The sequence below is a fragment of the Ostrea edulis genome, chromosome 3, assembly GCF_947568905.1.
Source record: "Ostrea edulis chromosome 3, xbOstEdul1.1, whole genome shotgun sequence".
NCBI lineage: Eukaryota > Metazoa > Mollusca > Bivalvia > Ostreida > Ostreidae > Ostrea > Ostrea edulis.
In genome coordinates, this window is record NC_079166.1 from 78,205,144 (window position 1) to 78,218,329 (window position 13,186).

The 13,186-nt window shown below is 38.0% G+C and overlaps 1 protein-coding gene across 1 annotated transcript in view; it reads right to left on the minus strand.

Annotated features, from left to right (window-relative positions):
• Positions 1–13,186, minus strand: part of LOC125673481 (CAAX prenyl protease 1 homolog) — a 29,765-nt gene that overhangs the window by 5,734 nt on the left and 10,845 nt on the right. Inside the window, exon 8 of the mRNA XM_048910058.2 lies at positions 1,338–1,400. Within this exon, the coding sequence (XP_048766015.1) occupies positions 1,338–1,400 (63 nt within the window). The remainder of the gene's footprint in view (positions 1–1,337; positions 1,401–13,186) is intronic.

Genomic DNA, 13,186 nt, shown 5'->3' on the forward strand with positions numbered 1-13,186 from the left:
CACCATTACAGTAAAACATGTTTACAGCAAACATGTTTATAATGAATTTATGTTTACAGTGATGTGATCTTCATACCTTGTAGTTCTAAAACATATTACAAACTCATTGGATATAACGAATATTATGTTTATAACGAATCAAAATTGTTCATCCCCTGCACTTCACTAAATTTGTGTACTTACAGAGAGAAGAACTAGATCAAACTTTATTTGCATCTTCCCCCTTCTGACTGATAAGTACAGGACTGTATCTCATATACCCATGTGGCCATAAAGTAGAGGGATCAGGAAAACCAACGAATAATCAAAATGAAGTGATGACAAATATTTACGCCCAAGACGTCAATACATACATGTATGCATAGGTGTTACATCTCACGTATTAGCCGTGAGATCACGTATTTAAGCCTTGCAAAAAAGTCTCACGGTGGGAGGAGCTTCTCACTTAAATTTATTAGACTCTCGTATTTTGTAATCGCCGCCATTTTTGTTTTTATTTCTTACTTTCCTGATCTCGTTTGATGACGAGATGTCTATTTTAAGCTGTCACATGATATTTCATTCAAAATGGTGGATAAGATATGAACAATTGCTCACTCTCAGATAAGTTTTGTTGTGATAACTAATCAATTGGTTATGATAATAATAAATTTAACAGATATCAAGTAGTATTCAGAAGTGGGGTGTAATTTCTATTGCTGAAACGATAATAGCGCGTCAGATTACGCCAGGATGTTGAAGAGATCGAGGCACTCGTCAGAACCTACAATTTCTAATTCGCTGAGCAAAAAAGTATGCCTTGTTAAGTACAATCCCACATGGGTTTTTGAATATCCGTGGGAGAAAGGGAGCTCTATTGGTATTAATCATCATGCCTACTGCACAACGTGTGGGTGAAATTTTTCAGTTTCAAATGCCGATTCTGAAAGGAGTTTTTCTATCCTAAGAAAAATTCAAACAGATTGGTGACAGAGTCTATGAATGTATACTATCCATAGTTTGCTGAGTGCTAAATTTAATGTGCATGACAACAGTTATGATCATATACCATCATCTGCTAATCTCAATAAAGCTAAAAAAGCTAATCATAATAATGAAGATATTGTGTTTGTTATGTTTTCTACGTCCGTTTAAAATCTCACTTATTTTCACCCAATCTCCAGTATTATTTCACTCAATCTCAAGTATTGCTCCGATGTTGTTGTAACACCAATGTGTATGGATTACGTCTTCCACCAAGCTTTTTTTGGGGGGGTGGGGATGGGGGTCAAGAAACAATTTGTTATACCATGCATCATAGTTAAAACCGGTTAGGAATCCTATCTACTGCTAAATACCTTCTCTTCATTTTCTGGTTTCTCTTCTGATTTCGTTTCTTCTTTCTCATCTTTTGAATCAGTCTATAAAACAATAATTATCAGATGTAGAGACTCATCTAACAACATCATACAATAATCATCAGATGTAGAGACCCATCTAATAACATCATACAATAACAACAGGTACTGTGAGCAATGCTCACTAAGAATACCCCCCGCTTACCCCAATCTCCCAAAGGGTGTTGGTAATAGGTATAAACTACCTCTTTTCTGAGTGTAAAAAACAAATGGCATGACAAACCGAACCATATTGCTACTTCGATGTCCAGTGCGCGTGACCTTTGACCTTTTGACCCCAAAATCGATAGGGAACATCTTTATCCCATGGGTAGTCCATATGTATGATATGGTGACTGTAGGTGGAAAGGAAAACACTTTATAGCCCGTAAACCCTATTGCTACTTCAATGTCCAGTGCGCTTGACCTTTGACCTTTTCACCCCAAAATCGATAGGGAACATCTTCATCCCATGGGTAGTCCATATGTATGATATGGTGACGGTAGGTGAAAAGGATAATGCTTTAGAGCCCGGAAACCATTGCGTCTACAGACGGACGGACGGACAGACAGACGGACAACCCGATTCCAGTATACCCCCCCCCCCCCCACAACTTGTTGCGGGGGGTATAATTATCAGATATAGAGACTCATCTAACATCATACAATAATCATCAGATGTAGAGACTCATCTAACAACATACAATAATCATCAGATGTAGAGACTCATCTAACAACATACAATAATTATCAGATGTAGAGACTCATCTAACAACAACATACAATAATTATCAGATGTAGAGACTCATCTAACAACAACATACAATAATTATCAGATGTAGAGACTCATCTAACAACAACATACAATAATTATCAGATGTAGAGACTCATCTAACAACAACATACAATAATCATCAGATGTAGAGACTCATCTAACACTATACCTAAACTATCAAACATTCTTTATCAGATGAAGAATCATGTACACTTTGTAACACTATACCTGTACTATCAAACAATGGTTATCAGATGAAGAATAATCAAATCCCTGTGCATTATTAATTAAGGCATACTTTCTGTTTGCTATGCATTATTAAGGTGTACTGTTGGAAGGTATACTTTCTGTTTGTTAGGCATTAAGGTGTACTTTCTGTTTGCTATGCATTATTCAGGACTGGTGTATTTTCTGTTTGCTATGCATTATAGATGTACTTTCTGTTTGCCACTATCATACACTTAATAGTACATAGATAATACGTAAGGCTCATAAGAATGCCTTTTTTTTTATATACAGTGGACCATAATTTCACCCATTTCATAAGACACAAATCAAAATAGTGATTTTACACCAAAGACTTTGGAAAGAATATGGCTAGTTTGGTAAAATCCTGAGAACACTTAGGAAATAAACAGTTATTTGTATAAACTTAAGCCAGAGTGCACTGGTGCATTACTGAGTCCATCAGGTCATGCTGTTTGTTGTCATGGATGCAAATCAATGTACAGTGTGTAAATAAAGCCCGACTTGTGATAACAAGGGCTGCAAAACGTTGTTTTAAAAACAAGCAAACATGGATTGGATATTGTATCTCTCTCTCTATTAATTCCTTTTCAAGGAATGTATTATTGAATTTTTATGTAGTATTCAAACCATCATGATTGGAAGACAATGGCACAATGGCAGGAGGGGCGGAGATCAGTAAATCACAGATTAAAGTAAAACTCTGCATGTGAATAGTTTACGGATGTCAAATCTTTAAATATTTACTTTTACAGATTTATGAAGTGCATAAAAAATGAGCACCATGTAAAGAATACGATATGCTGACACAACTATTTAGTGATATTCCTATTCTCAGCAAGGCTTTGTCAGTCTGGTGTTTAGTGGTCTATCAACGGTTCAAGCCCAGTATTCCGACGGTCCGATAGTCCGATGGGCCGGTATTCCGACGGTCCGATGGGTCGGTAGTCCGACGGTCCAATAGTCCGACGGTTCAATATTCCGACGGTCCGATAGTCCGACATGTTGACCATCACCAAAAATGTTAATTAATAGAGTTAAAATGTAATCATGTCAGGCATTAATTTAAAGACCCAACTTTAAGTTAACGCCCCCAAATTTTACCTGTGTTGCGATCAATGATAAGCCGCTGGTCAATCAAACTTTTAACAATAGAGCTTAGGTTGATTGACGTTTGCATATTTTAATTTCTAACGTCCCCTATACAATGCAATTTATCATCGTATTTTCTCTCTCCATCTATATACATGTATTATAGATTAAACAATCAGAAATCAAACAATGATAATAAAAAAAAAACCAAACAAACATAAGTTATTGGAATATTTTCTATTAATGATTTATTGTGGATTTATATTCATAAAAACATGAACAATTCTTTATTGGCGCAGCACATCAACATGTATAATGGTTATATTGCCCATGCGTAAAACTGTTACAGTAGTTAAAATAAAGTGCACCGCCACGGCACATGATACGCCCGTCACATATTGTTAACATGAACATATCACCATGAAGAGATAGGTATGCATGGAACCAAATGTCAACCTTCCTTTAAGAATCTTACCCACTTTATGGCCTCATGTGACATTGCTTCAAATATTGATAATGTAAGCTTAATGATTTTTAAAAGGATATAAAAACATTTTCCCAAATGGTTTCAATGAAATGATTAAAGTGCAAGATAGCCCTTTATCCAAGCAAACAACTTACAATAAATGGGAGTACTCAAAAAGGTTGATTTATTCAACATATCAAAAAATATATCAGTATCTGCCTTTGTCAAATCTTCAAGTATAAAAGTAAAATATGCAGGTGATGTCAATATAAATAAATAAAGATTAAAAACGGTTATTTCAAATACTGGTGCATCTCCTATGGTGTAGTTATTAATTAGAAAAAAATAATACATCATATATTTCTCAACTGGTTGTGTTAGACTTGAGAAATGCACATCTGCAGCTTTGCTCATTGTATTTTAAGGAATGAAGAACAATGCACAGCGTAATAAAACATCAAACATTAGTCATTATGTTTATTCTTAGACTGTAAAACTGTCATCTTAGTGAGACATGACAATCTGCACCTTGTTGTTGAGATATAAAATAAAAATATATTTTACAATATCATATTAATTCTTAAACTTTATACCAAATTAACTTTCAAAGTAATGGCTACCAATTAGAACTGTTCTAAAATTTGACAGATCAATTAGAAGGCCAGATTCCTCTGCCCAATTCCCGATTGCAAGAGATATAGATAGCACCTCCTTGATCAGATTGCTGTAACAGAAATCTTCTAAACTCATTAATTAATCTGTAATTTGACAGAATGCAATTTTTCTGTTAGCAAAATGCCTCCTGAATTGCTTGATAATTACACCCATGGGACAAGGGAAATTTCTCTTGTTACTGACACAAAAGAAATAATTTGTTTGTTATATACTGCTGTATAGTACAGTGTATATAATGAAGAATGTGTAGTTTCTTGAATTAACATTTTTTAATATGGTTATTGCAATACTATTTCATCTGTTCAGATTTACACAAATGCCCAATCTGCAGCTTTGTTCATTGTATATCTTTTTTCTGAACAATGCCACAGCCATAACAAAACATCAAAATACTAATCATTAAAATAGGCCTTTATACATATTGCAACCATTTGTTGTCTTAGTGAGAAATAATACTCTGCATATAGGTTGCTGAGAAAAAAAATTAAAAATTATATAGTACAATGTCAAATTAATTTTGAAAATAAAGACTAACCACAACAAACAAATTCACTTTCACAAATAATTTCTGGTATATCTGCAATTAAGAGGCTAAGATCTCTCTGCCCAATTCCCTAGAGATAAAGATAACACCTGCTTGATCATGTTGATCAGAGATGCTCTACACAAAACTCATTAATTAGTCTTGTCAAAATGCCCTTTGCATGCTACTCCCATGGGACAAGTGGAATTTCTCATGTTATTGTTAGAAACAAAGGAAACATTACATAGGCTAAAAAAAAGCTGTACAGTATATCATAAAAAAAATATGTGTTTTCTTGATGTAACATTTTTGAATGAGGTTTTCTACAAAACTCTTATATGAGTAGGGATAGCTGCAATAATGTAGCCCTCTCTGATTTTTTTTTTTTTTTTTTTTTTTTTTTTTTTTTTTTTTTTAGGGAGAGGGCTACAACTCCTTAGGATCTCCGTAATGGTGCAAATGCGGGAGTGATTCACTCCCGCAACATTTGCGCTCATTCTAAACATTTCCTGACTTTCTTTACGTAAATAAAATGATATTCTATGTTTCTTAGTCATTATATAAATTTACAACCTGCAACTTTAGATTTGTGAGGCTCTGTTCTACCGTTTTCAACAATTTCGATAAATTCCAATTTCTCGATTCATATTTGTGCGCCATGTTTGATGTACTGAAGTTTCAACTTCCGGTTGTCAAATCATTTGCATATGCCATATAAGGTAGTATTTACATCAATGGAAAAGTATGGAGGCGAAAGCTATTTCGTCGGTATTGAAAAGGTTTGAATTTAATATCAAGTTTAAAACCGAACAGCAGAGTGTAAATTCTTTCTGCAACAATATGATTTTCATTTCTTTGTCGAAGTGGCTCGAGTAACTACATTTTCGCGCTGATTGTCAATGATTAGGCTTTTCATTAGATCCACCTACGAGATCTCGCGATAACAAGCATGGCGGAGGAGACGAAGAATTTTGCATGCTGTACATTATATTTAATGAAAAACACCTTTATTAGACATGCCCGAGCACAAAGTTGGTACTCCTTTTGGTGTAAACAACATTTGGGAGTAATACACAGAGTTTATTATCGGTTATTCATAAAATTATTTTGCACCATTACGGAGATCCTATGGAATTGTAGCCCTATCCCGAAAACGTCAGAATTAAAAAAAAAATTGGATAGGGCTACATTATTGCAGCTAGAGTAGGGATTGTACCAATTATAACATACTTTTTTCAAAAAATCACTTCAACTAAATGTCACAGTGACCTTAAAGTACAGTGCGACACACCTTCTACCTAAGATGCATAAGATGACCAAGTTTCATGATTCTAGATCAAATAGTTTTCAAGTTATGAGCCGGACAGGGTTTTACCATATTTGGCCATATCTTCTTAATTAAAAGTCACAGCGACCTGGTTTTAATGTGCGACACACCTACCCAAGATGTATCAACTGACAAAGTTTGATTATTCTAGGCCTTATAGTATTTAAGTTATGAGCCGGACACGAAAAAGCTAACAGACGGACGGACGGACGGACAGACGGACAGACAGACAGACATGAAGGCCATAACATAATACGGCCCGTCTTAAGACGGGCGTATAAAAATTGCTTCTGTTTGAGATACCACATGGATTATAAATTAAACAATCAGAAATCAAACAATAGTAAAAAAGCAAAAATAAGTTATTGAGATATTTATAATTTATCACAGTTTTATATTTATAAAGAGAGAGAGAGAGAGAGAGAGAGAGAGAGAGAGAGAGAGAGAGAGAGAGATGTGTAAAACTGTAGCAATAATATGGCATGGCAATAGTGTTGCATAGGTATGACAATAATTACTCATTTAGTCAATGATTGAGAGTAAGGGAGAGAGAGAAAGGGGGGGGGTTAGACTAGCTATGTGTCAGCTTCTGTTTGGGATACCATCGTTACACAAACACTACGTCCACAGAAACCCTAAAGAGAGAGAGAGGAGGGGGTGTAGACTTCGTGTCAGCTTCTGTTTGGGATACCACCATTACGCAAACACTACAGCTACAGAAACCCTATATACGGCCCATATTGAGGGGTATCTTGATCATTCTTCATTTGGTTGTACATGTACACAGATCTACTTGGATTTATTCATTCTCTCGAAACATGGATATTTTACCTACTACACCCACGACACCGCGAACTCCCAGGACACCAGGAAGTGCCCGGAAACGCCGGGTAATATTATATTTAGGAAATTATTTATATACGATATATAACAATTTAATTAGAAGTTTTAAAAAGCAAAGGTTTAGAAATGGGCTAAACCTGTCATTTGCAATACATAAATATGACCAAGTTTGAAGGTTTACGGGAAATAGAAATGCGGTATGCATGTAGTTAGAAATTTTAATTATTTTTTTTTTTTTTTTGCACAAATCAAGACACTAAGCATAATTTGTAATAACCTGAGAAATTTCCTGTGTATATCATAAAAATATACACAACAACCGATCTCTTGGCCAGGTAAATTCCAAGTAAATAACATTGACCATGGATAAGCTCCGCCCACATTCAGTGATCCGTGGAGCAACCGTACGGTGTTTTTTTTTGGGGTCTTTAAGGAAATTACCAGAAACCGCCAAAATCGACACGGCCTGATTATAAATCGGACAATCAATTTCTGACCAAATCATTCAAGTGTGAACTTACGGTGGCGTAGAAAGGCCATATATAAATATATTATTCGTTCGGAAGAATTAGCTATTTGTTCGCACGAAATAGAAAATCGTTCGGACAAATTAGCTATTTGTTCGGACAAATTAGCAATTTGTTCGGACGAATTAGCTATTTGATCGGACATATTAGTAATTCGCTCAGACAAATTAGTAATTCGTTCGGACGAATTATGGATTTGTTCGGATGAAAGACATTCGTTCGGACGAATTAGCTATTTGTTCGGACAAATTAGTAATTCGTTCGGACGAATTAGCAATTTGTTCGGACGAATTTGTTATTAGCTATAAGGCAACGCCAATGCCGTAGTCAAATACCGTAAAGTGTTGGTAGGAGAGCACAAAACTTAGATTGGAACACATGCTAAAATGGGATTCAATTCCAAAATTGTCCACATAAACGTCATGAAGATGGCGACGGTAACCTACATAATCACCCCCAACCCCTGAAATAACAAGCTAAAAATGGTAGGAATCCCTACACCCTGCTCAGTCTTAAAAGTTTGAAGTAGGCCTCAAGTCCCCCCCCCCCCCCCCCCGGGCAAAAGTTTATTAAATGAAAATTTTCTGTATAACGGGGCATAACACAATCAATAAGGAAATCAATTTTTGTATGGAACGACAATAATGCAATTATGTGCCAATCAGAGCCTATCTAAGTTTTTCAACGGAAATCTGTATATCCGAATTTTATACCAATTTTATGGTATACTTTTCTTTATAGCAAATAACAATTTTTGAACAGAAATTTCTTGCACTAGAATTAAGGGAAGGATGTTATCAAACACATTTGATATAAAGATGAGGATCTCGTTTTGGGTCCCAGAAGTGTAAGGAGGGGGCACATACATACTCTTGTCTCCACTCCCTACTTTTGAAAGTGTTAAGGGCCGGGACACGAGCAGGCGCTTGGCATCGTTTTTGAAAGGGGGAAGCTGGGGGCCAGCCAGAAAGGATTAGTGGGAGGGAGGGCAGCCGAACCAAAAAGAGTTTTAACATGTAAAAAAGAAGAAAGGAAATTTTTTTTAAAAGTGGGGAAGGGATCAGCCCCCCCCCCCCCCCCCCCCCCCTGTTGCTACGTCCCTGACGAGTATCCGCTGTCAGCCCTCCCTACAAGCCTATAGATATCTGTATATATGTATATCTACATGTATCTACATAGATCTCTATAAAGACACGATGAAAATGTTCCTTAAATTCAGCATACATACATACATACAGACACACACACAGCGAGTAGGAATGAATGAACCCACGGGTGATGGAGAAAGGAACGAAGCGTAATCAACTGTGGGCTTCCGACGATGCCAAAATATATACATGTAGATGTAGGTGGGTACCTGTAAAGTGTGAAACGAAACGAAATCTACCGAAACGAAAACCCACCGAAATGAAATGAAACAGATTGTATAACCGAACTCTTTTATTAGAAATGGTATCTTAGGCCCCTGTGAAAATTACCACATATAAATAAAATTCGCTTCCCCTTTGATATAGGCTTTCAGCTTGACTGATACACAGTTTTAAAAGCTGGAAGGGGGAGTTACAGTCTCAGAGGTCTGGCGAAACACACTAAACAAGGGGTGGGGTCGCTGGCGTTGGATCCGCTTTTGGGTATAGATACATTGTTTTAAGAAACTGGTGTCTGAGAAATTTGAAAGCAGGAAGAGCTCTTAACCTTTTATTTTATCTCTAACTGCTGAGGTGCGAGTACTTTCAATAATGGAAAAAGTTAGATAGTATACCATATTATATGAATGCAATTCGGTAAAATATATATATGTGTGTTATTAAAAATTATTATTGATATGTAGTGAGTCTAAATATAACTCTATACATTTGTTTTGTTGCTAGGACGGGGAATTGAAAACGGGACGGAAAACAGAATTTTTTATGCAATAATATCAGGAGGAGGTCAGCATTTTGTAAACTCAAAAGGCTTATGAACAAGGGAAGCAGAAATTGCAAAGAGAACGGGAAGACACACTCAGAATCCACCGTTTGATATACTACATACAAATACACAATATCTACATGTATACATATATTTGACTTTAGAGCAAAAAATACTGAAACGTGTATTTATGCCGAACTGTAACCCTCTGTTTTGAAATTTATGGATCCGAAACTAATTGCACAGGGTATTCAATCAACTTCGGATATGAACTTTGTGCTTACTCACCCTCTTCCAACTTTTAAAACTTTGTATCTGTCAAGCCGAAAGCTTACCACAATGGGGAGGCAAATTTTATTTATATGTGGTAACTTTACCAGGGGCGTAAGATATCATTTTTAATTATTATAATTAATAGAGTTCGGTTATACACCATTTTTAATTATTATAATTAATAGAGTTCGGTTATACAATCTGTTTCGTTTCGGTGGGTTTCGTCTCGTTTCGGTGGGTTACGTTTCGGTAGATTTCGATTCGTTTCGTTTCGCACTTTACAGGTACCCGATGTAGGTCGAACCCGTTCAAAGTTTTCCCATTGTGCGATGTTTTGCTCTTGTGACGTAAAAAATCGCTCTGGCACACGACACTTAATCCTGTTTTCTGCTGCCTATTACATAGCGATCTCTTATATATGTGGCCACAAATTATCGGAGTTTCGGACTCTCGGACCACCATACCGTTGGACTATCGGACCGTCGGACCACCGTACCGTTGGACTATCGGACCGTCGGACTACCGAACCGTCGGACTATCGGACCGTCGGAATACTGGGCGGTCACCCTATCAATACACAATACCAGCGTATCCATCATTACTATTAACTGTAACATTTCCATGATATCACTTAAGAAGACCTCCACAAAACAGGCTTTTTTATTTTTCTATGAAGTCCTGTAGTGACCTTGAACTTTGACCTTGAAATCGAAAAGAGTTCTTTCTCTTTTGAAAACAAAGCTATACATGAAGTGTCAAATCAATAGAGTAAAAGATGTGGCCTGTAGAGTGTCTACAAGCTCAGTGTTACACACACACACCTGTAGAGTGTCTACAAGCTCAGTGTTACACACACACACACACCTGTAGAGTGTCTACAAGCTCAGTGTTACACACACACACACCTGTAGAGTGACTACAAGCTCAGTGTTACACACACACACACCTGTAGAGTGTCCACAAGCTCAGTGTTACACACACACACACCTGTAGAGTGTCTACAAGCTCAGTGTTATACACACACACACACACCTGTAGAGTGTCTACAAGCTCAGTGTTATACACACACACACACACCTGTTGAGTGTCTACAAGCTCAGTGTTACACACACACACACCTGTAGAGTGTCTACAAGCTCAGTGTTACACACACACACACCTGTACAGTGACTACAAGCTCAGTGTTACACACACACACACCTGTAGAGTGACTACAAGCTCAGTGTTACACACACACACACCTGTACAGTGACTACAAGCTCAGTGTTACACACACACACACCTGTACAGTGTCTACAAGCTCAGTGTTACACACACACACACCTGTAGAGTGTCTACAAGCTCAGTGTTACACACACACACACACCTGTAGAGTGTCTACAAGCTCAGTGTTACACACACACACACCTGTAGAGTGTCTACAAGCTCAGTGTTACACACACACACTACACACCTGTAGAGTGTCCACAAGCTCAGTGTTACACACACACACACACACCTGTAGAGTGTCTACAAGCTCAGTGTTACACACACACACTACACACCTGTAGAGTGTCCACAAGCTCAGTGTTACACACACACACACACACCTGTAGAGTGTCTACAAGCTCAGTGTTACACACACACACACCTGTAGAGTGTCCACAAGCTCAGTGTTACACACACACACACCTGTAGAGTGTCTACAAGCTCAGTGTTACACACACACACACCTGTAGAGTGACTACAAACTCAGTGTTACACACACACACACCTGTAGAGTGTCTACAAGCTCAGTGTTACACACACACCTGTAGAGTATCTACAAACTCAGTGTTACACACACACACACACACCTGTAGAGTGTCTATAAGCTCAGTGTTACACACACACACTACACACCTGTAGAGTGTCTACAAGCTCAGTGTTACACACACACACACACACACCTGTAAGCATCTACAAGCTCAGTGTTACACACACACCTGTAGAGTATCTACAAACTCAGTGTTACACACACACACACACACCTGTAAAGTGTCTACAAGCTCAGTGTTACACACACACACACACACACACCTGTAGAGTGACTACAAGCTCAGTGTTACACACACACACACCTGTAGAGTGACTACAAGCTCAGTGTTACACACACACACACCTGTAGAGTGACTACAAGCTCAGTGTTACACACACACACACACCTGTACAGTGTCTACAAGCTCAGTGTTACACACACACACACACACACACAAACACCTGTAGAGTGTCTACAAGCTCAGTGTTACACACACACACACCTGTAGAGTGACTACAAGCTCAGTGTTACACACACACACACACACACACCTGTAGAGTGTCTACAAGCTCAGTGTTACACACACACACTACACACCTGTAGAGTGTCTACAAGCTCAGTGTTAAACACTCACACACACACCTGTAGAGTGACTACAAGCTCAGTGTTACACACACACACACACACACCTGTAGAGTGACTACAAGCTCAGTGTTACACACACACACACACACACCTGTAGAGTGTCTACAAGCTCAGTGTTACACACACACACACCTGTAGAGTGACTACAAGCTCAGTGTTACACACACACACACCTGTAGAGTGTCTACAAGCTCAGTGTTACACACACACACACCTGTAGAGTGTCTACAAGCTCAGTGTTATACACACACACACCTGTAAAGTGTCTACAAGCTCAGTGTTACACACACACACACACACACACACACCTGTAGAGTGACTACAAGCTCAGTGTTACACACACACACACCTGTAGAGTGACTACAAGCTCAGTGTTACACACACACACACCTGTAAAGTGTCTACAAGCTCAGTGTTACACACACACACACCTGTAGAGTGTCTACAAGCTCAGTGTTACACACACACACACCTGTAGAGTGTCTACAAGCTCAGTGTTACACACACACACACACCTGTAGAGTGTCTACAAGCTCAGTGTTACACACACACACACACACACACACACACACACCTGTAGAGTGACTACAAGCTCAGTGTTACACACACACACACCTGTAGAGTGACTACAAGCTCAGTGTTACACACACACACACCTGTAAAGTGTCTACAAGCTCAGTGTTACACACACACACACCTGTAGAGTGTCTACAAGCTCAGTGTTACACAC